Source organism: Halyomorpha halys, unplaced genomic scaffold (genome assembly GCF_000696795.3).
Source record: "Halyomorpha halys isolate HHAL.00 unplaced genomic scaffold, Hhal_1.1 Scaffold372.1, whole genome shotgun sequence".
Taxonomy (NCBI): Eukaryota; Metazoa; Arthropoda; class Insecta; order Hemiptera; family Pentatomidae; genus Halyomorpha; species Halyomorpha halys.
Genome location: NW_027116001.1, coordinates 441444 through 465434, shown reverse-complemented (window position 1 = coordinate 465434; position 23991 = coordinate 441444). Strand labels below are relative to the sequence as shown.

At 31.7% G+C, this 23991-nt stretch overlaps 1 protein-coding gene across 2 annotated transcripts in view; it reads left to right on the top strand.

The window, feature by feature from the left end:
- Window positions 1–23991, top strand: part of LOC106681874 (uncharacterized) — a 176829-nt gene that overhangs the window by 19443 nt on the left and 133395 nt on the right. For both annotated transcript variants that reach the window (XR_010844997.1, XM_014422420.3), the window contains exon 2: window positions 5798–5971. Coding sequence is in view for 1 of the 2 variants with exons in the window: in XM_014422420.3 (XP_014277906.1) it covers window positions 5798–5971 (174 nt within the window). In the remaining variant the exon portion in view is untranslated. The remainder of the gene's footprint in view (window positions 1–5797; window positions 5972–23991) is intronic.

Below are 23991 nucleotides of genomic sequence, written 5' to 3'. Positions count from 1 at the left end.
ATTCTCATTTTTCAGAAAGCGAATTTTATGTATTATTGTCAATGTTAGCGGAATATTATGTTTAATTTTTAAAAACACTGTCAATAAATGTATTACGTTTTAATAAATTTTCGGTAATTGTATGGATTTATTAACATTGAGCATAAAAGTTAGAGACATTAGTTATACCTTTCCTTTATTTATATTATAGTGTAATAAAATGTCGCTTTCTAGGAACTGGCGCCCTAAAATATTGGACTCAATTAGAGGAAGACACCATTTTCTCCTCGCTTCCCCATGGAATATTAACTCTGAACTCGTTTACTTCTTTCACGGGCACACTTTGTAGCTCTGTTTAGCTCCAGTATTTTCTTTCCCCGTTCTGTTTTAATGTGCTAAAACCAACCGTGAACATATGGATACTCTTCGGCATTCCGTGTCAATTAGCTATCCGGGTTCCACGCTTACTTTTAGCTTAAAAGAAATGTATTGATCGAGGTAATACAGTGGACCATATTGAGGGATTATGAAGTATGAATACTTGTTCTCAGTTCTTCGCCTCTTTAATCCTCGCAATCCAATTAAAGCAGTATTGGCGGATCCGTAGATGGATTTTATTATCAATTTTTGGATTACTTTTATATTAGTAATGTCTTATTAGTAATTATTCTTATCATAATTAATATATTATAAGGAAATATACTTTATTTTTTGAAACTCCAAGTTTTTATTTAAGAGTGATTACACAGTCATAGATTGTAAATACATTTTATTTTCAGCAGTAATATATCCTAGTTTAGATTACATAAGTGCTATTTTTAATTTTATTTTCCAAATTGTAAAATTGAATTTGTTAACAAGTCTCATTTGGCCCTAACAATTTTTCTCAATTTTCTTAGACTTTCCATGACAGAGATCATTGATTTTCACGTGAAGCCGTAAAATTTCTGTCTTCATTTGCCTTAGTTACAAATCATTAAGAAATTAATTCAAATACAGAGCTTCTTACAAAGATTACTAGTCTAAATTGGAAACGCTATAAAAAAAATAAAGAGCTTATTTTGTGGACCCACCTGTCTTAACGCTTCATTATACACCGCGCATATAATTTCCCTAATTGATGATGAATAAAAGCAGTTAGTTTACAACTGGTGTCTGACATGTTTACCCTTTCATTAATCTATTCATAATTCTTCATTGACAATCAGTGAATGAAGTATTTTTTTTACAATCAAAACAAGGGATGTGGGGCATAAGAAAGACGAATGTTGAGGATCTGATAGCTGAGCGGGCTGGGGCGAGGGTCCCAGAGCGGTTGGTTCAGAAGGTGTGGGTTCGATTTCCACCTGGACTGGTCAATATTTATTTATAGGTCCTCAATGGAGGACTAGAGCCAAAAAAAAAGAGGATTGTTAATAATCACTAACTTGGTTTTTGATTCTTTTTATACTCAAATAGGTACAATACGCACCTACTTTGAGCCACCTACTGATGTTGGATGTGGCCAGAGCTGGTTATGCACAAGGATAGTTTCGAATATATAAACATTTAATGAAAATGATACGAATGTAGATCGGATATACAGGTGTGACTTAGAATTTTCTTATTCTGAAATTATGTACATGCTGATTTGTAAATATCTTCTTCATTGATATGTTACCTGTTTCTTTTCGGGTTTTCGATCACAATTTTGGTTCATTAAGCATATTAAAATTGTAATTTTATATCATTGGTCTGCTGATATATATATTTCTTTTTTTTTCGATAAGATTTTTCATATCAATAAAAGCGCAAGTATGTACTGAAAGACTAATAGATTGGCTAATATCCGAGGATTTTTACAAAACATTCTAGTTTATGCGAAACCATTTGGTAAAGCAATGGATATACTGTTGGTAGAAAGGAACTCCTATTACGGTTCCTTGATCACTGTTTTGGCGTTAAGATTTAAACGTTTATAAAGCAATCATAAAAAGCTAGTTGAGCAATGGTTTACTCAAGTTTTAGATTTCGACTAAGAAATGGGGCAATGTTAGAACTTTCATTTCCTAAATTTAAAAAAAATGAATGGTTCTCATGTATTCTAAATTTGGACTAAGAAAAAGTAGTCTTTCGCTTCGAGGAGCTTATCGATGTTTAAATCAGGTGAACGTGGAAATCGAAGAGCATTTGAAAAGAGACCTAAACGATTTTTTGGACTAAGTCGTTGTAAAACTTTTTTGGCTCTATGTCTACTTCACTTAATAAGGCCATACGCCACGTTGAGACTATTGTGATTCCAGTATTTTAGCAAAATTTTAGAACAATCAATTATATTATATTAATTTTTGGCAGATAATTATTTTCTGTGACACTGTAGCCGTCAACTCTGTGGTTCTGAAGCTCTCCTGGGGTCCACTCAGCCACATAAAGTGGCTACCCTTAATTAGGGAAAAATCTGGTGATTGAGCGTGATCTTAGAGTGAAGCCCAGGCTGCTACAGGACATCGTGTTATAAATTCTTTATATATCTATTCTATGATTGTTATTACGACAATTTTACTTTATTTTTTTCTCTTCGTCTATTTCTTAAATTAACTTTTTTTCTCCCATTGAAAGTCAATTATTTTTTTATTAAATCTATAATTGTCATTGTTTTAGTGATTAACTTTCCTTTTTCTCCCTTATTAAGAATTATTATTTTACCTCATTTTTTTTTTTATAACATTGTAAATGGGTTAGGGGTGTCTTTTGTACGATACTATTCTCCCCCCCCCCCTTCAATAATCAATTGTCGAAAAAAAAAAATGTAACATATTAACCATGTAAGGGTCCACCTGACCGAAATGGTATTAAATAAAAAAAATAGTTGAAGTAAGAGTTTAAGAATCAAAATTGGGATTCGACTATTCTCAAGTTGTTGCTAGTTTCAGGAATAGGACAACAGAAATGGATGAAGAATGTTACAATAAATAATGGTATAAAAAAAAAAAAACTTTAGAAGAAACTGTGTAATTTGAATAATAATAAAGGAATAAAAGAATAAAGGATACTCGTGCATGGAAGTTTTTTTATCACAGCAGAAATAGACTTCTATATCGTCCTTCTGAAGCAGAGGTTAATTTGATCAATAAATAACTTTTATTAAAATTTATAATGCCTTCCATTGGGAATACAAAAAAAATTATTGATTTGTGATCTAGTTTTCCCGTAAGTGTTTAATACACAGAGGTTTCCATAGAAAAAAAATAGCCTTGTGACGTTACAAATAAGTTACTGAAATATTCCGTTGTTTAGATTATTCTTATTCTCAGTCAATTTTAATTTAATAAACACAGTTAGGTCTTTTAATGATAAAAATATTTAAAAATTATTTCACTAGCATATCCCATTTTTTTTTTACTTCTATATCGGTTAGAATTCATTACAAAAGACTGATCTACATGACAATAATAAGACCTATCTGGACATACGGAGTTGAGCTTTGGGCTGCACTAAACCTTCGAATTCCTCTCGTATCCAACCCTTACAATCCAAAATCCTTAAAGCTCCTTACTTCGTCACAAATAAAATCATCCATAAAGACCCTCAATGTTCCCTATGTAACCGATCTAGCCCGAACCAGATATCAATCCTTTCATTATAAACTCACTGACCACCCAACCACACTTGTTTCTAACCTTTCATCCTCTTCCATTCCTGGTTATCATCCGGGACGTTCCGAGAAGAAGATGGCTTCGAGACCTTATATTGTAAAAATGTTTTAGGGTGCTACCAATGGGTAGTTTCTTTATTATCAATTTTAATTAATGTATTTTATGTTCAGTTGTAAATATCAATAAATCAATAAAATAAAAAAATATCGGTTAGAAACATTCTTCCAGCGGACAATACCGGTCTTATAAAAAAGGGCAATAGTGTCAGAGCCCTTATACTTACAAGATAGTAATGATATAATGAAATAAGTGGGGGCGTGATGAAACTAGCGGCCCGGTAATGGAGGAAACTCCGTTAGGCTAACTATATGGAATTATTGAAATTGTTCCACTCCGCTACCTTTCTCTCTTTCATCTCGCCCAGTCGGTGAGGTGTGTACCGTCTCTAGGGGTTATATATTTCGATATAACCATACTCTGTCCGGTATATGGAAAATATTTTATTGTATATCATGTGTGTGTACCAATATTGTATGATGTGTGACGCTTCTTTCCAATAAAAATAGATAATAGATGTTAACCTGGGGCAAGATCCCTCTGAATAACAGATATATGCAAGTAAAATAGAACAAATCTAACCAGAAACAATAAAATAAAAATAAGTTTATGTAATATAAAATATATCAGTGACCAAAATAATATAAATTCTTATTCCAAATTAAAAATATTAGATTTCTAAAAAGGAAGATATGATGATGAATTAATTCATAAGTAACTCCTTAACATATTTACACCAACATTTATTCATATGCATAAATCCATACATGTACGCAGATGCAAGTACTCCCTTATGTACTAGAAACAAATAACAAGACACATATTTAAAATTGAGGAGCAATTACAGAAATATATAAAAATGTTCTATACTTGAAATCTTAATTCCATTCTTAAGTTCTATGTACAGTAAATACATATTCCTTCATTTTATAAAGCCTAAAAACAACTTAAACATAAATTATTCCGGCCATGACAATTCAAACATTTTTTCCTCGTGTAAAACTTATTTTTTCTGTCAACTTATAGATAAAATCCAATAAATATTTTTAAATTTATTTTCAAAAAATACCTATAAATTTGTTGGAATATTTAATAACTGTATTTCCAGTTTTTTAGTAAACATTTTAATTTAACTTATTAATCTTTATATTCCTGATTATATAAAAATTTATCTAGGAATTTTAATCAAATTCAGAGCAGTATATATTTAAACACGTTGTAAGTAAAACCAATTAAATAAAAATAATTTAATAATAAGAGATGATTTTTTCTGCTAAACCTTGAGCACGGAAATATGTTTAATAAAATAACTGGGTTAATAATAAAATAAAATAATATAAAGATTTTTTACTTATTACTGATTTATTACTTTATTACATAAAAATACATCTAGTAAACGTGAAGTTAGGTCTATTACAATAGCATGACACAGTCTTACGACGAAACTACACATCATAAAATACTAATGAAAATGAAAATAAGGGATATAAGGCAAATTTTGATGAAATAATTTAATCGAAAGACATCAATTATCATCAATCAAAAATTCATTATTCTGTAAAAAAAAAGTATTTTATAGAATAAATAAATGTTTGAAATGATCTTTATAAAGGTGACTCTGTAGACAGCAGCTAAACGCTGGAACGAATCAGTCAGTATGGTTACTACACATTACAAAGCAGTGATTTGAACGATATTTGTTAGAGTTATAAAATTAACCTGGTTACAGCTTAGAACGAATCACAGAATCGATGATAATTTGTAAGACTGTTTTAGACTCCTTATCTTTCCGTGGTCTAAATCAAATTTTTGTTTATGATAACATTGTAAAAAAAAACAAAAAAAAAAAACATTCAATTTCTCCTACGTGTTAAGTAATTTAATCATTATAAAATAGTATATAATAATCACTAGTATTGTAGAATTTGCCGAATATTTCTTCTTTTTTTTTTATGAAAAGGTTTTATTCTAAAATGTAGTTATTGATGCTGAAAGTTATTTATTCGTGGCTAACATATAGAGTATATTCTGACACATATATTTGATTATATGTTAATAGTTTATGCGTAAGTTTTCAATAAAGTTTTGTAAATAAAATATTATTTAAATAATGTTTTCTGTTGCAGGATGCCGATTCCCCGGTGCGCCGGCGCACTCCGCGGTCGACTTCACCAACAGCAGCCTGGTGCCGGGGACGGTGGCTAGCTACAGCTGTGAAAGAGGGTTCGAGCTTCTGGGCCCTTCCAGGAGGGTCTGCTCGCCCTCCGGCTTCTGGACGCCCGAGGGAATCCCCTTCTGTGGTAAGTAGGACTAGCATATTTCCAAGGGATGACACTTCGTAAGGTCCAATAGTCATTGGATCGTATGTAATTGATTGTAGGAAGATGGTGCGGTTCAGGAAGGTACAAACATAGTAGAATATTTATTAGTAACCAACTTTGCTAGGATTCATCAAGGCTAAATGAGAAACTACCAGGATACTTATACTGAAAGTACTAGAATACAGCCCTGCAAAGTTTGGCATAAAGTTGGCTACTAATAAGATTTTTTTGCTATTTTTGTAGCTTTCTTGACTACTACTCGAACCATCTTCCTACAATCAATTTATTTTTGGCAAAAATAAGATTCACCACGTCACTTGCGGATTCATGCGCAGACAGACTGGCATTTATCTTGGGTCAATTTTGGGGGTTGGCAAATATGTGAACTAAATTTTATTTATTTATTTAGTATTTGTTTTCAGAGAAGAATCGTTCCCTTAGAAGCCATTTCTAGTTACATAACATTCATTATCTTTTTTTTTTTTTTTTAATTCAAATATTAATGTATCGTTATGGCAGTTTTTTGTTTATTGAAAAATTATTTAGGTTAAAAATTAGAAAAAACAGAGTATTACAAGCTGAAAATTACATGAATGGTTGGGCAAGTAAAATGATTATTATTACAAATTGAAGGCCTCAGTGATATGCTAAATGATAAATGGGTAGAAATTTCGAAAAATTCAACAATTTTTGTTTAATGTTTTATATAATTCATATACCATATTTTATTACAGATAAATATGTTTGAATTATGGGCGCAAGACGAACTAATAGCATGAATAGCTTTATAGAGAAACAAAGGATTATTTTATGCAAAATAACAATTCTGTCCATTCTTGTTCCAAGATATTCAATTGAGAAATGCAAAAGTTGAAACATTGATAATAAATTCGAGACTATAATGATTTTTTCCTAAAGTGATCCTTGCTGAAATAAAAATATGCATTTAATAAATTAGGTATAAAATCTTTTTAAATGTACAAGCAAATTGTAAAATATGCAATTGAATAGAACGCATAATAGAGAATCGTGTATTGTTTAAATGTTATAAGTACAAAAAGGGAACTGGTTAGCTTATTGAGGAAGGCGGTGTGTTTACTGTCACAATTAATTACTTTAGCTTAATCAATCCTGTGGATTATGGAGCCTTCCTTGGATACACCGAGCCTTCATAAAGAGTGTACACATTTAATTTCAGAAAAAAATCTGGCGGATGATCAACAAATCATCTTCTTGTGACAATTTATAGCCGATGGAGTTGAGGCGTCGCTCTTAGTAGCTATAGAATGCAGCAGTTCGAATTCGGCATATGGGGTTTAATTTTCTTTGTGCCGGTTCCACGTTGGTTACCTGTAGATAACCTTCCGTCTCTTTCTTCCATATGTCAGAAATAAATAGGCAGTGAGTAATAAAAAAAATTGCGTGCTGTTGAGATACCGTACATACAAAGTACTGAACCACTGAACTCCTCATGGGCTTTAGCGTTACAGTTTTTTTGTAATTTCAAAAACAGTCCAATTTAGGATGATTAAATTTTTAATCAGTTTTTTAAACTAGAAAATAAGCATTAGCATTATTCTTTTGAAGATAGAAATAACTAAGCTTGAGTGGGTTCGCCACAAGAAATCAGCTTCTGTATCTCGTGAATTACTATTTTGTAATTCTAATCAGCGCATCGAAAACACTGAATAAATAAACAATTAACTAATATTAAAATTGTTTTTAGAAGAATAATATAAAGAATTATGTTAAATGAAACTGAAGCTGTATATATATGTAATTATAAACAAGTGGGATCTATGCAAAATATTTCTCAAAACACTGCAGTTATACAGATTGCAGTTATAACGTTGCTAACCCAAAGTGTTCCTCGGTATGTCCGGTATCCACTTGCTTCTCTCTCGTATTCGGTTGGTGTCCTAGGGTCACCAAAGCGGGTCACCAACGCGCAGAAATTCGGCCGCCATTGTCTTGGAGGGCACCGCCCAACCTACATATAATCGCGCCTACCTAGTGCGCGTTTCTCGCCTTATCGTCAACTGTACCTTTATCGGCAGTGAAAGCTGTTCCGCCTTTGCCTTCGCTATTGAATCAGCTAGGAATTCGATCGGCTATTCAAAGTTGTTTTCATGAGTGCAACCCCCTTTTTTTTATTGAAACATGATACTCCAGTACAAGTTGGTCTTCTAGAACTAACAGATGAACTTTCAATGTAAACAATTTGACTTGTACTATAATCCTAATTAATTTCGTTTCTTAATTTCGTTTCTACGACATGTTCTTCACTATATCTTTCAAGAAAATGTTTCGATCAACATATGGAACGTTTACTTGTCCGCTTTGGGTTTGTTGTCGATAAACACAATCAATCCAATTAAGTCTTTACACTCAAATGTCTTCCTTGCACTAGTCCATATTTTAATGCCGTCAGTTTCGAATTCTTAAAAGCATCAGTAATTGAATTTTAAATAAATTACTTATTCCATGTTTTTCATTAACATCATAAGTATTGTTCTGTAGCCAGTGCTACTTAATAACCCTTAAATTCAATAGTTTAATATGGTTTGATGAAGTACACTATTGTTTCAGCTTAAGTACTTACAGCTTCTCCGATCAGATACTAACCCTCACAACTTGTTTTTCTTAAATAATATAACTATCATTAGTAAATTTGAGAGCTATATCCTAGAAACCAAACTGAGGGAAAAAGTTATTTCTCCCAATTTTTTATTCTGTTATTAAGACAACATACAGTTAAGAGTCAAAATTGATGACTGTGCATCCCATTAAAAAAAAATCCATAAGTTACGTACAATTCATTTTCATTCATTCATGTTTTTTGATTTCTTTGAAGTTAAAAAAAAAATCTAGCATTATTTTCTGTTAAAGAATGTTAATTTTTAGACTCTACAGGGGATACCATTAAACTGTAAATATCGAAATGCTGTGCGTTGAAGTTAATTTTATTTGAGAAAAATCTAAGAAATTTCATTTAATATTCTATATCCTTAAGAGTACCTATAGCTCTAAAAACATGTTTAATTATTATTACAGATAATAGTGTAATCACGGTAATCTGAACTTTGCTGCTCCGAACACTCTGGCGTTAAAAAAACAAAAAAGGTCCCCTTAAAAAAAAAAAAAAATTATATGGTCAAATTTCCAAAATCATATGAAGAAAAAGTTAAATAAATAAAAATAGTTATCTACATTCATATTGTTGAATTTGCTTACACCATTTTTCTTAATACTTTCTTCAATCCGAAATTTCCAGTAACCTGAACACCTCCCTATAGCAATTAGTTTGGATAATGGAGGTTACACTGTATGTAAACTAGAGTGATTTTTCTAAAATACGAACCCTAACTCTATTACAGATCTTGACGCTCGAGATACAGTTTTTCGAATATCTGGCAAGCAGTTACTTTTACTCCCCAATTGAAAGTTAATAAATATCTGTATGATCCGTTCGTAACAGTAATAATTTCCATGATATTTGCCAAAATGTTGATTTTTCGTGATTTCGAAAAAAAGTGTTACTTTTTGAAAAACTGTATCTTTGGAACACTTGAATAATAATATTCTGTTAAGTATTTTAGTGGTGTAGGTAGGTGTAGGTTTGAAGCATGGAGCTCCGACTGAAAAATAAAATTTTTGTAATGTTTTGAAACAGCTGTCATTTTTAACTCTCCCGAACGTTGGTTGGCAGAGTCATCAGTTTTGACTGACTATTCGCTATGTGTACTTTTCATTAGAGTTATCAAAAGTTGGGGTAAAATAACATGATTTGTTTCCCCTACTTTTGGAAAACTGTTGCAAACAATGATTTTAGTAGCAACGTCCATTTTGTGATGTTCATCTCGATAGTATATTATAAATATGTTATCTGACAATCAGTTTTATTTTTATTATTTTTAAGCAATGAATTATTTTTCAAAGTTTTCCATACGGATAGCCGTGTCCATTTGTTATGACCTGGAATCGTTGAGATTATTGAATCGTGGACTGTGTGTAATAAGCCGTGAACTACCAATTACACTAGTTATCGAATTAGTTTCGTTTGGGGATGAAAGAGGGGTAATTAATTTTTTTTGGGGAAACCCATAATCGACCCATATTAGGATTTTTTTTTAAACCCATTGATATATGAAAGTAAATACTTCAACACTACAACCCTTTATAGGTTGTTGGCAGTGCAAGTTTCATGTGGAAGAATTGTTTCTTGACTTGCTGTTATACAAGAAAATAATATGGCCAACCTCCGCGTCTTATCGCCAGGTTTTCTGCTTATTCGTTAAATTTATCTGATAACCTCTATTCTGCCATTGTTTTATTTATTTTATTTTATTTGATAATTCTCATGATATTTATTTAATCCCCAGTACGTCAGGTGTTTCTTAAGGATCCATAGTGTTGTATGTCTTATCTTATATTTTGCTTTTCCGAATTAATTTTTTAATTCTTTTTTAAATTTTGTAATTCATTTCCATTTAAATAAATAAATAAGTAGAACAATACTCGTAAATTTATTATATTGAACGTATAATTGGATGTAACAAGTAAATTTATCATTGTAACGGAATCCGACAGAACAACCTGGTTCAGTTTTAAACAGCCTTTGAACATAAGACGATTGGTTCCAATTTAATAAGATGAACACGGGCATAGGGTACCGCAACTGGAAGTTAGATGGACTCTGATTGCCGCAAAAAACAAAACAAAAAACTATAGAATCAGTATTTTAATAGATGTAACCGAATAAGGTGAATGTTAACAGTAGAATCAAAATATTTCGCTTAACGATACTATTTAAGGACAAAAAACAATCGTACCTAGTACGAGATTCTTCGTTATGGAGGATGGCAGGGAGGGAGATTTACTCCCACTAACATTTTTTTTTTAAATAACTTTATTGAACTTTACAACTGTATATTACATAATACATTTAGTAAATATGGTCTTAGTTAAAATGGAGTGTTACAGGCGTGTAGTGCAACTACCCACTGGTAGCACTCTAATGACATTTTACATAAAAATTTATATATAAGAAGATGGTTAGGGTTGCGGTCAAAAGAGAAACAAAAATAGTTTACAACTATTTATTTTCTGACGTTTCGCCCCCCATCAGGGTTGTTCAAAGTTTAAACAATGATTTTATGATTTGCTTTTATATTTTCTTAAAATCAGAAACACTACAACCCATGAAGGATCAGACGTTTTATTACTTGTTAATGAAATAAGTACTGTTTCTTGAACAAGGGTAGTGCAAGAAGCTATTATGATTAAACTGGACCACCAGGTTTTTCCCTAATTAATGGTACCTACTTTTAAACCTTAAAAGCTTAGTGAAATTTCTTATTTACTTAAATGTAATTAAAAAAAAATATGGCAGATCGGATTGGTTGTGAGTACGGGTCACAGTTTAGAGGCTGATGGTTTAGATTATCTTTATGTTTAAATAGGTTAGTACCTATCCTTTTTCATTTTCGTTGTGAAAGAGATTCGGGTAAGCTATTGAAACATGTTAAGATTCTATGATTAACTTTCTCCGATTCTAGTAATTACACTTCTCTTATTATATTTTCTAATAATAGCCGTTGTCTATAAACTTTTCACTTGAGCTCTCACTATTTTCATTGTTAATAATGTACTCTTTATAGTTTTACTGTACATGTATTGAGTTAGCTCTGTGTCCCTTTTCCATGTAGGCCGGGTAAGATAGGATATCTTTTTGACCTCTTTGACTCATAGGACTGATAGCAAAGTCCAGGACTCACTTCGCATTTAACAGGACGTGAACCGTGACTGTTAATGAACAAAGGAAAAAAATAATGCAAAGTCATAGTTGAGATATCGATTACATAAGTTATACTTCTCCATTCAAGAAACATTTTTAATATTGATAATGCCACCAGCCAAGGACAGATTTGGATTGGTAATCCAAGATTAAGGAAAAACACTATATAACTAGTGTATCTGAAAGTGTCATTGTTTATTTGTTTTGTCTATTTAAATATGTGAGAAAATGCTTTGATAAATTTCCTTTTCGCACTGATCATAGTACTCACTGTATGTACAGTTAAAATATCGAGAAAACGGTATTGTGTGTGCTTTCTTGATTATCATAATTTTGGCAAATTTGTAGGGCTATAGTTTTTCGCAAAGCTTTAACAAAAGGATTATCAATTTCGTTAAATTATTTGCTCAATCCTTACAATCCAAAATCCTATGTAAAATCCTTGATGCTCCTTATTACGTTACAAATAAACGCATTCACAAAGACCTAAACATCCCTTTCTTCCAAACTCCTTAACCATCCTAACCCATTAATTCTTAATCTTTCATCCTTAATATTCCCTGATAATTCTCCGAGGCATCTGAAAAGAAGATGGTCACGGGACCTTCTAATTTAAATTAATGTTTGAAGTACCACCGATGGGTGGTTACTTCCCTAGATTTTCAAGTGTGTATGGAACATACAACATATTTACTTATTGTATTATACAGTTGTAAATTACATTAAGTAAATTAAAAAAAAAAAAATTATTAGCAATGGAATAAGGATAGTTGCATACATACCAGTTTACACCTCAGGCTACAAATACTGCGTTAGAATAACATTTACTTAAGTTCTTTTTCTTTTCGAATTAGGTTTAGAATCAGGTCTATCCAGACTGGATAACTGAATAGCTTATAAAGCAAAAACGCAAACTAAGTTATTATGTACAGATTATAACCACAAAACATTGGGCAAGCCCTAGAATATGAAGGAAAGTTGGATATGATATGAAATTCTGATAATAATAATGAAAATAGAATATGAAGTTCTTTGGAACAAGAATTTAAAAATTTGAATTGAAACTGTAAGTAAAGAAATAATTCGATTCGAAGTATTCTGTCGTGGAGGTTTCCCTTATTGTTTAGTGATATTATGAACCGCCATTTTATTGGTTTTTTTTGTTTTTTTGGTTTAATGTTCTTATGTTCTCCAACTAGGCCAGAAAGATTTTAGACTATCATACATGTAACCGACCTATTCCAGCCAGAGCAAAAAGGTCGAGATTCGTTGTGTATAATCCGCCATTAAATACATTTTAATCTGTCCAGGCCGGATTTGAACCGGCGTCGCTTTTGACTCGAGGTTGTTAAGATATCACCTTCGGCCACTGCTCCTTCTAGATATTCATATTAGTTTTTTTTACAGTCGTCAGCAATAGTTTTCGTTGAGAAACGACCGCTATTACATTGTAGTAGTTTGCTACCTATTATTATTATTTCAAATGTTGATTCTTGAAATTTATTTATTAATTATTATTTTTGAAAAATGTTTAATAGTCTCCAAAAAATATTATAAGGCTTTAATTTGTATTTTGAGTTGGTGCCTAATTACCAAACTATTAGATCGGAATAGAAACGATATTCATTGACGTTTTATGTACCGCTTGCAGAACTCACTAGAATACTACTAATAATAATACCAGAACAATAAATAGAATCATCATTTCTATTTGATGGAGGATCATTTCTAAGGCAGTGTGTCCTCGTACCTTCAGCTTCGACTGATCTTGCACTACAACGTATCCTATCTTGAAACTGTATCCCGGACTAGAAGAACGTGCGGGAATCAGACACAGTTACCAAGGTATAGTACAGCGCTGTCATAGCACATACTGCTAGTAGTGGTACAGTTATGTATATTATATACTGCTACTTTGTCTTGCAATTTTTTACCCACATTATTTTTTCTTGTTTCAAACGATTTTTCGTGATAAGTGATAACATGAGGTATACGAATTAATATATCCAAACAATAATATTTATTCTTAGAAATTTATGAGATATTTTTCTAGCAGATGTTGGTTACGTTACGTTGTGACTTTATAACGTTATAATTAAAAGTTTTATGTGTGAACAATTTTATATAAGATCTCAACAACTGGAAGGCAATCGGAGGTTGAATAGTCAGTGGTGTCGGTCGTTCAATCCGATCTTATCTGTTTGGGGTTTGACGGGATTAGGTAGGTAGAAATCAGTAGGGCTCTTAGCGTTTTTTGGCGTCTTCAGCCATTTTTTGTTTTAAGCTTTTAATTGGGGCTATTAGCGTAAAAATAGCCTAAGCCCAACATTTTCAAAACTCAATATTGATTTTATTTGTTCACACTCTGTTGGTGTTATTTATTTATTATTATTTACAACTGTATACAAATACATACAAGTAAATTTGCTGTAGGTGATATAATGACACGGTACAAACATGTGGAGAATCTACCTATTGATAGAACTCCAATGACATATCTAGTGGAGATCTCGAGGCCATCTTCTTTTCAGACGCATAGGATAATTACTTGGTGATGAAGGAGAAGCCTGGTTAGAAACAAGTGGGTTTGGGCGGTTGAGAAGTTTATCATGGAAGGATTGGTATCTGGTTCTGGCCATATTAGCTACATATGGGACCTTGAGGTCGTGATGGGTGACTTGATTTGTGACAAAGTAAGGAGCATTAAGGATTTTACGAAGGATTTTGGATTGTTATAATTGGATTCGGGAGGAATTCGATGGTTTAGTGGAGCCCCAAAGCTCAACTCAGTTTGTCTAGATAGGCCTTATTATAGTCATGTAGATCAGTCTTTTGTAATAGATTAGAAGTTTAGACCGTTTTTCTAGTAAATATTTTACTAGTCGGAATCGAAGCAGTTTCCTGTCTTTTCTGTTGGTGTTTGATCCTTTTACTAACTTCAAATGTTTCGGAAGATATAAGCTTTCAGCCTATCCAAATAATTTTATTAATAATTTTAACAAAAATTATCCAAATAGTCTTAACTTTCTTTATTAAAACATAATTACATGTCCAACGTTTCGGCCGATTCGGCCATCATCAAGGCCAATCTTAATTTTTCGCATTGCAACATAAAACTTTGCCGACTATTATGCGTAAGTTAATTTAACATAGACAAGATAACTTATTGGATTATTATATAATAGTGTTCATATAGGTTAATGATAGTTAAATACAATAATTGTGAAGGATAAAATTCATAATTAAGTATTATAGTGACAATATAGGTTTATTTTGACTCTGTTGGATTGACTTGGGCATTATGGACTCAAAATTTTTATTAATCAATATGAGAATATGATACTAAAATTAAGATTGTCCCTAATGATATCCGGATTGGCCGAAACGTTGGACATACAATATGTTTTAGAAAAGAAGATTGGGATTGTTCGGATTATTGTTGTTATTATATTTACTTTTTATAAATCCTATTGGGTCTTATTTTTTAAAGTTGCGGTTTTGAAACGGCAGACATTGGTTACATTTTCATAATTCATTCCATACCTTTTAAGATGAGTATCTTTTTTTGGCCTTAGATGCATTACATTCTAATGTAATTTTCCATTGTACCTTGATTCTTTTATACTATGTCTGTTGTATTAATATATTTTAACTGTAGAATATCACTTTTGATTTCTAAAGCTTGTTGATATTATTTTAAGAAGGATAAGATAAGGATATAATAAGGATAACCACCCCTAATCACATTTGTGAAATTTAAAAAAAATATTTGTACAGATGAAAATAAAGTTATTCCAGGGAAAACGAAAGAAGAAAATTGATGTGAGGTAACACCTTATGCCCAGCTGGCTTATTTCCAGAATGTAAAGCATTTTCTGATCATTAGGTGATACAGCGTTGGGAGAACTGCGTGAAATTGTGAAAGGACATTAGCCGCACTTTACTGGCATCAGGCTTTGAAATGAAGAAAGTGGGATTTGATCCTAAGCCTCTAATTGCCTTCTTCCTATCTCTTGTAGTCACCATGTTTTCACTTTCGGTTACGCCCTATCTATGTATCTTCAGAACCAACGCGTTGGAAGCAACTTACAGTACCTCTGCTCTATTATTACGCCCATATCATTAGATTTGAATTGGACTCCAATCCCTTACGAGGTACGAGGTAATATTCGTCAGAGATTGTGGTGGAGAGAGTTGAAATTTGAGATACTTTATTTCCGAATGTTGAGGATCTGAGTAACAGAGCAGAAGTGAAATAATCGAATCTATAAATTCAAAAGTAAAATACTACTTCTCATTTTGTAAAAGAAAGTCAAGCATTATCTCGATCATAATATACGTTACATCCAAAAAAAGAAAAGTTATAATCCTGAGCTAAATTATAAATAACTATTTATTTAGTCGAGTGGCAGAAAAAACAGTAAGAGGTCTTAACAGCAATTGGATTGAACATCCCCATTATCCAATAACTTATCACAAGTGTCTTGAGTAGGTATTCCAATTCAGATCTCAAGTGGCAATGCAAGTAACACGCTGGGCCCTCTGATAACTAAAATATTTTCAAATATCAATTCAAATTCAAATTAAAATAAGTAAATCTGCCCAAGGTGGTATACCTATACGCATTTATTAAATAACTCAATTTCAATTTTCAATATCTCTGCCGAACAGATCCGCCATCTTGGACTAAATTTGGACTAACGACTAACTTGGAATCTTTCTATAAGACAAAAAGACTGGAAACTGCTCATCAATTCCTACTGTTACGACACTTACTAGACAAACGGCCAAACTTACAATCGATTACAGAATACTGATTTACATGGCTATAATGTGGCCTATTTGGAATCACGGAGTTGAGTTTTGAGGCTCCACTAAAACCATTACATTCCTCTAGTATCCGACCCTTACAATCCAAAATCCTTTGTGAAATTCTCAATGCTCCTTACTTTGTCACAAATAAATTAATCCATTAAGACATTAATGTTCCACATGCAGTCGATCTAACCATATATCAATCCTCTAGTGACCAACCAAACCCACTTTCTAACCTTTCTTCCTCGTCTATTCCAAATAATCCTCCGAGTTGCCTGAAAAGAAACAACGTCGAGACCTTCTAATGTAGCTCTGTTATTGGATTGCTATCAATGGGTGGTCTCTTCACAAATCTCTCATGTCATTATATTTTACCACATCATCTACTTATTGTATATTTATATTAAATATTGCTGTATGTTTTAAGAATTAAAGAAATAAAACATAATTGTTTCATTATTTATGCATGCTTAATTTTTATGCACAAAAATAAGTTTATTTTTTGTTTTTTTTACTACATCTGTATTTACCTGTTATAAACATTCAAAACAAACGTTTTTAACTTCAACTATAAATCCTTTTTGATATTACACTTGAGTACTATTGCAGGGTTCAGTGAAAAGAAACAAATTTACCAATCCCGGCATTCAAGCCTCTTTGGACGATTTAGTACCTCCGAAGGATTGAACAAATTAAACTGAATGGTCCGGTATTTTAGATGAAAAGGGGCACCGTGCAATACCTGTGGCCAATGGTCTTCAGTATTGGTGCCTCTTCATGCTCTGATAGTTGTCACTGTCCAAGAAAATGTTACTTAATCGAATTGATTGATCGTTTGTGATGGAATTGGACAGATTTTTCATATTGTTAGAGTTTATTTGATCTGTTTTTTATTCTAAATATAGGGAATAGACATTTTTACTGAAAATAAAGGACTACTTTTACCTTCTTTCTCCTGAACTGAAAACTTTATTTGTTATGTTTTTTTGTAACTATCGTTAAACTGAGTAATACTTAATGTATCCTAATTATGATAATTTATGTTAATGGGCTCTAAGTGGACCATAAAAAAGTGACTGAAAGCATAAATCTGATTTATACCTACCTTTTCCATGGTGCAGGTCTAAAGCCTATAATCGAAATGTGCTTAATGTAGATTTATGTATTCCTTCTAGCAATAATATTTCCAAATGGTTCTTGTAAGAAAATGTCTAAAGTTAAATCATCTTGTTGCTACATTATATTTCAGTTTTAATTTTTATTTAGTTTTTTACAAAAGTATTTTTCTTATTTTAATAATAAAATAATATTTGTAAATTAATCTTGCTAGCCGAAGTACATTTAATTATATCATTTTATTATTTTGAGAAAATTTTGATTGCTTAATTATTCTAATTGAGTTTATACATTAATATCTAAGAGTTTTTTTAAAAATGGGTTATTATATTAGAATATCAATATACACTAATTTGGTATTGATAATTAGGAAGTGAAATAAAAAAAAAAAAAATAAAGTAGAATATATATTAAATTAAATATGTACCACTGTAACCCATGAAGGGTCAGGGGTGCAGTACTTTATAGGGAAGTACTGTACTAAACCGACGATTGTGCAAGGAGGTGGATTGGTCAGAATCACGCTCGACAGCCAGATTTTTACCCAATTAAGGGTGCCCACTTTATGAGGTTGGGTAGACTCCGTTGAGTCCCAAACCCACAGGGCTGATTAAGCAGTCATCAGTAACAGATTACAATTATCTGCCACAGCGGGATTCAAATGTGGGTCCTTGGAGCTAGTAGTAAATTGCCTTACTAATGAGCTACCCATTCCCCTAGAATATATATATATATCCATTTTGTTTTACAAGGCAGTAAGACGTGCCCCACTTTTTCCAGATATAATTAATTTTGTTTCTTTCGTGTTTTACGATTGAGCAGCACCACTTCAAGCGTTCATTTCACCCTTAACTAAATAATTGTTTCTTTCAATTTTATATAACTGACAGGACTGTTTTTAATTGGAGTAATTCAATATTTTTTTTTTTTTTTATGACTTCAAAATTAAACACTATGATTCCTAATATCCATAGTGAACTAATCCCATACGATATGCTACCTCGTGATACCTACTACCTAGCCACCTAGGAAGGCACTTAGCAGGAGCAGGTAGGATATCTCGGCACCTTCATTATTCAAACGAAGTTCCCTAGGGTGACAAATGGAAAAAAAAGATATTACAAAAAATAAATAGTAAAAAATAGATGGAGTTAGGGCTTCCCCTTTTATTTTTAGTATTTAAATATAGACCTTTATCATATAAAGGTAGTGAGTGCATGCTCATAAAAATATTGTTATGGTTAAAATTCTAATTTCTTAGCATTCGTTTGTGTAAGTAACAACGTTATAAAGTGAAATTTATATATTTACTATTATATAACGCATAGGTGCGTAAATGCGTGTTGAGATGGAATTATTTTATTTACCTCGAGTTTAGCTATTATTTAATTAGTTTGGTTTAATATTGCTTTATTTATTTATACAGCTATGATATTTCTTTGTTATTATCTTTCTATTTTATTTCTTATTATTGTTCCCTTCATTATTTTGTCCTGTATGTATAGTATGAATGAACACTTCATAGGTCTAATACTCATGATAATTTTTAAAATTCCAGATCGGCCATGTGGGTCTTACGAGACTATCATAACAATTAGATTTGTCTTTAAAAATTGATAATGGGTTTAGTCTCGTTCAAAAAAGACACCCTTAAAGATTTACAGTGTTATAATTATTGGAGAATTTTAATTAATAAAAATAAATTATTAAACAATATGAAATTGAAGAATGAAAAGAATAACAAAAAAAATATATAACTAACTAAAACTCTAATATTGGTGGAGTTAATAAAATGAATAACTGACTTATACACTGAAAGAATAACATGGAAAAAATAACGAAAATAAATAAATAATAACAATAAAAATAAATATTACATAGTTAGGCGAATGTCTTGTAGTTTTCTGGGCTTCAGTCTTCTAGATGAAGTTGGATTTCCTACGTTGCAAGCCACACCTGTAACTGCTGGAAACTGAGAACAGAATTTTGTAAAACTTTTTTTGATGGATTCATCTATTGTGTCAAATTTTAGTTCCCTATGGAATTGACTATTTATTATGAACCAAGGGGTATCAACTATAATCAGGACCGCAATGCGCAAAATTAACCATGGAACTATTTCATTTTTAAAATAAACCATTTTCAAATTGAGGTTTACGTTTTCATTGATAACAACAGTGTTTTTATAGTAAAACAATAATTTTACAGAAATTCTAAAAAAAAGTTCATGACCTCTCGGTATTGGAGAGCGCAGATTTTCAAATTCGCCAAGGGCGCATAAGAGCATTTTTATTTTTCGTACATAGTGCTACACACCACACTTCACAACCGTACGCCAGTAATGGCCTTAATATTGTTTTAACAATTAGAATAACCATTGCCCTTGATTATGGCAGCTTTTAGTAATATTTCTCATTTAAATAGAATACAAAAAAATAACTATTATAGTATGAATATATCGATTTTATGTAGTGTACATAAGTATATAAAAACCCTTTGTATATAGCCGGTTTGATGCTTTTTCCTCAACCATTGTTATTGCTAAAGTATAAAGATTATAACCTATAGAAGGAACAATCTACATTCTATAAAAACTTAAATTCAGCTCCGAATACATCTCACGAAAACTGTTTCACAACCGAACACAGGCTATCTTTCATTCAAATCCATTTCTAAAGCGAGTCAATACTTTAAATGGGTCTAATTTCGTTGAGATTCCTCTGATAATTTCTCTCTTCGCGGCCGTCAAAAACGTCACTTTTTTCATGACTCTCCTTTTCATGGTTTGTTCTTGAACGTGAAAAAGTTACACTACAACTGAAGAAGTTTCACTTCAGAAATATTGGAAAGTTAATATAAATAATTATTTGAGTTTTCTATAAAAACTTTATATCCACTTTTGGAAGGCTGACTATTAAGTAATTATTTTGTGGGCGTCTGATGTAGATTAGTTAACTTTGTATTGAAAATATTAGTTTGTAACACCGATTTGACGAGAGAAAATTTGAGTTTTAAAATATAGAATTTTAATTTGCTAATAAAGAAACCTTGGGAGCGCGGTGGAAACCCGGGTTCGAATCCGGCTAGGCAGAAAATTGTTTTTTGTTACATTGTAGCCATGAGTCAACCTTGTGGGTTCTGGAGCCCTCCTGGTGTCTAGCCTCATAAATTTGGTACCATTAATTGGGTAAAAATCTGGCGTTCCAGTGAGATTCTGACCAAATCACCTTCTTGCACAACCGTTGTTCTAGTACCAGTATTTCCTTACAAGGTACTGAACCCCTGACGGTACAGATTTTACTTTTTAATAACTAAACCTCGAAATGTGGATATATTAACTTTTGAGCAAATTCTTCATTTTTAAAAATTACATATTTTAAAAATTATTGAATATTAGTTTATTTTAATACTTATACTACGTAATAAGTTCGTTTGGGAAACTAATTCATTATTCTGTAATACGATGAAATTTCTGAAAGTGATGGGTCAAGATCTGAGTCAAAAAAATCTGAGAAATTCAGTGTTATTTTATTAGGGGTATTCATGATGTTGTGTTAAATTTAAAATGTTTTACCATGTTAAGTGTTATAATTATAGGATTGTGAGCAGCCCTATTTAAAGTCATGTTAAATTGTAAATGCATAAGAGTTCCTAGCGGATTTTCTAAGCTCATTTCATAACATTTCTTTCTAAAACTTCTAAAAGTACTCTTATTAAAGTAATTTATTACAACATACCTAAAGTGGAAGTTGTGTGAAAGTTTGGCTACTGAGTGTCTTTTTGATCTAACTTGGGGGGAAGACTCGAGATGAGTTAATTATAAACTGTCATCACATCATTATTATTATTTTCATCCATTGCTTTATTAGTTTTAAAAACATCCAAAACAATACTAAAACAATCAAAACACAATCTACAAGCAAGTAACCTCACCCGACAACAAAAGAAAAATGGTGTCGAGCTCATCTGGTCTGTGGCGTGACGTCATTCTCCATTTATCAGACCTAGTAACAGATTCGCAACCATGTTATATGTTATATCGTTTGAACATTGTAAAATTTTCTCCATTTAACATGAGTTTTACAATTTAACATGTTAAATTAAATATCATGAAAACCTCTATTAAAGAAAATAACATTCAGAACTTTATTGTAACAGGGAAATAAAGATTTTGGGGAAACCACTAATCGCTTGTATGTTAAAACATGAATTATCCAATTTAATTTGTTTTTTTTTTTTCTGTTTCTTTATAGTTGATACTATCGTTTGTACCAATGACCGCTTAAGACAATTTTGGTATCCCCTCGAGTCCAGTTTTACACTGATTCGTGGTAGGAGTGCTTGGTATTTTGGCCTGCATGTTTTTATTTCTTTATGTTCATACAAATCGATATTTTATTCAAATATATCTACAAAACTGTGTTTTATTTAATAGTTAAAATCTAATTCGATTATCTACTGAAGGAAAATATTATTATTTTTTTTTTAATTGAAATTTGAATTAAATAAAGCATTCCGTTAGTACAATCAACACAATTCAGACTAAGCCCGAGGACTGGCTCTCTTTCTCCAGCTTATATCCTAAAGTAAAGAACTATCACCCTTAAGTGTATGTCATGACCTTAGTGTACAAGCGTAGCGCGACAGCGATTGGTACAGGCTCTTACCAAAAGGTACTAATGTACAGAGGTTGAAAAGAACTGACTTTTAGAGACCGATTACGAATTTTTTAGGTCCAAGAGATCGATTACTAATCTCTCTTTACCATATATATATTTAATTCAAAAAAGGTGTACCTTATATATACTTTAGATAGGGTGTCAACGTTTGAGTATTTTTTTTTTTTTTTAATTTTAACTTTTAACACTCATAAAGAACGATAATATATTCAATTACTAACATCGTTATTTTTCCATAGGAGAAGTGAAACTCGGCATTAGACCCAGTGAATTATTTCCTAGCAATTGCTCGGCCAAGTTCAGATCCCGCTAGGTTTACGCAGTCTTATTGACTAGTTGGTTGCATGTTGTCAGCAATCGTTTTAACTAGTGCTTGGCAAACCATTAACTTAAATGTCAACTTGTTATTTTCTAACTAACCTATAATTATTTATTTTTCCTTCAGCCTTTGATTTGATATTTCATTTCTATTTGAAAAAAAATATTACCTCCGAAGAAGTTCAAAAATGTATTTAGTTTTCTTAAAACGATAATAGATTCTAGTAAAATACTTTCTCGTCCTCACTAAATTGAAAATGAGTTTTTTTTTTTTTTACTCAATACTATGAATACGTCTGATGTAAATTTGCCAAAAATTGTAATTTCATTTATATAAAGCTGCCTTGCTTAATCGTATTATTTCGTTTATGTCGGTTTGTATTAGCTACATCACGTGTAATGAATCATCGAATTTAATATTATGTACTATTTGTAAAACTTTGAATATTTTCATACTTACCATTGAATCTGTATATCGCTTTCTTTCGCACATTCCATCAAGTCAATTTTATTTTATTTCATAATGTTCGTAGACCACTTTTTTTTTTTTCAATCTTCTCTTTCCATAACAAAAAATTCTTCGCCTTTTCATTTTCCTCATAAAAAAAATGTTTGAAATAAGGTGAGCGCAGCAGTGGTGGTTAATGAAAGGACTTTCGTTATCTTTCCCCGCGGAGGCGTATTACCTTGCGCTGAGGAAGACACTGAAGGCAAGTTAGAAGAAAGCTATGGGAAAAGGAGGACCTACTTTCCACAAGCCGGGGCCATATCACTTCCCAGGAGGTATCGCTTGCTTTGTAGCAAGAGCTTAATATCGATAGGGCTCATTTACATAACTCTTACTGGCTGTCCCCTCTTCGTCCTGGGTTATGCTGTCTTGGGTTTCATGCGGATCAACAATAGGAAGCACATTTGATAGCTCACCAGTTCTGGTTTATCACTGCTTTCCAGGATGTGATGGGTTTCACCTCTTACATTCCTGTTATCTAATTAGGCGTATACTAATATAATAATTATAATAATCAGCCAAATGGTTCAATATTACTCAACTTTGGACTTATTCGGCATTACATTATATATTTATTCACTCTATAGTAATAATTTACTTATTATATATAGTTGATTATTATATAAAGACGAAGAAAAACGGCTATAGTTTTCAACTCTTTACTGAGAGCCAACCCACAATGCAATTAGTAAAAGAGCCAGGAAGAAAAAAAGGCAGTTATCTCACCCCAATTTTTGATTACTTTAATGAAAACTAGGTATAATTA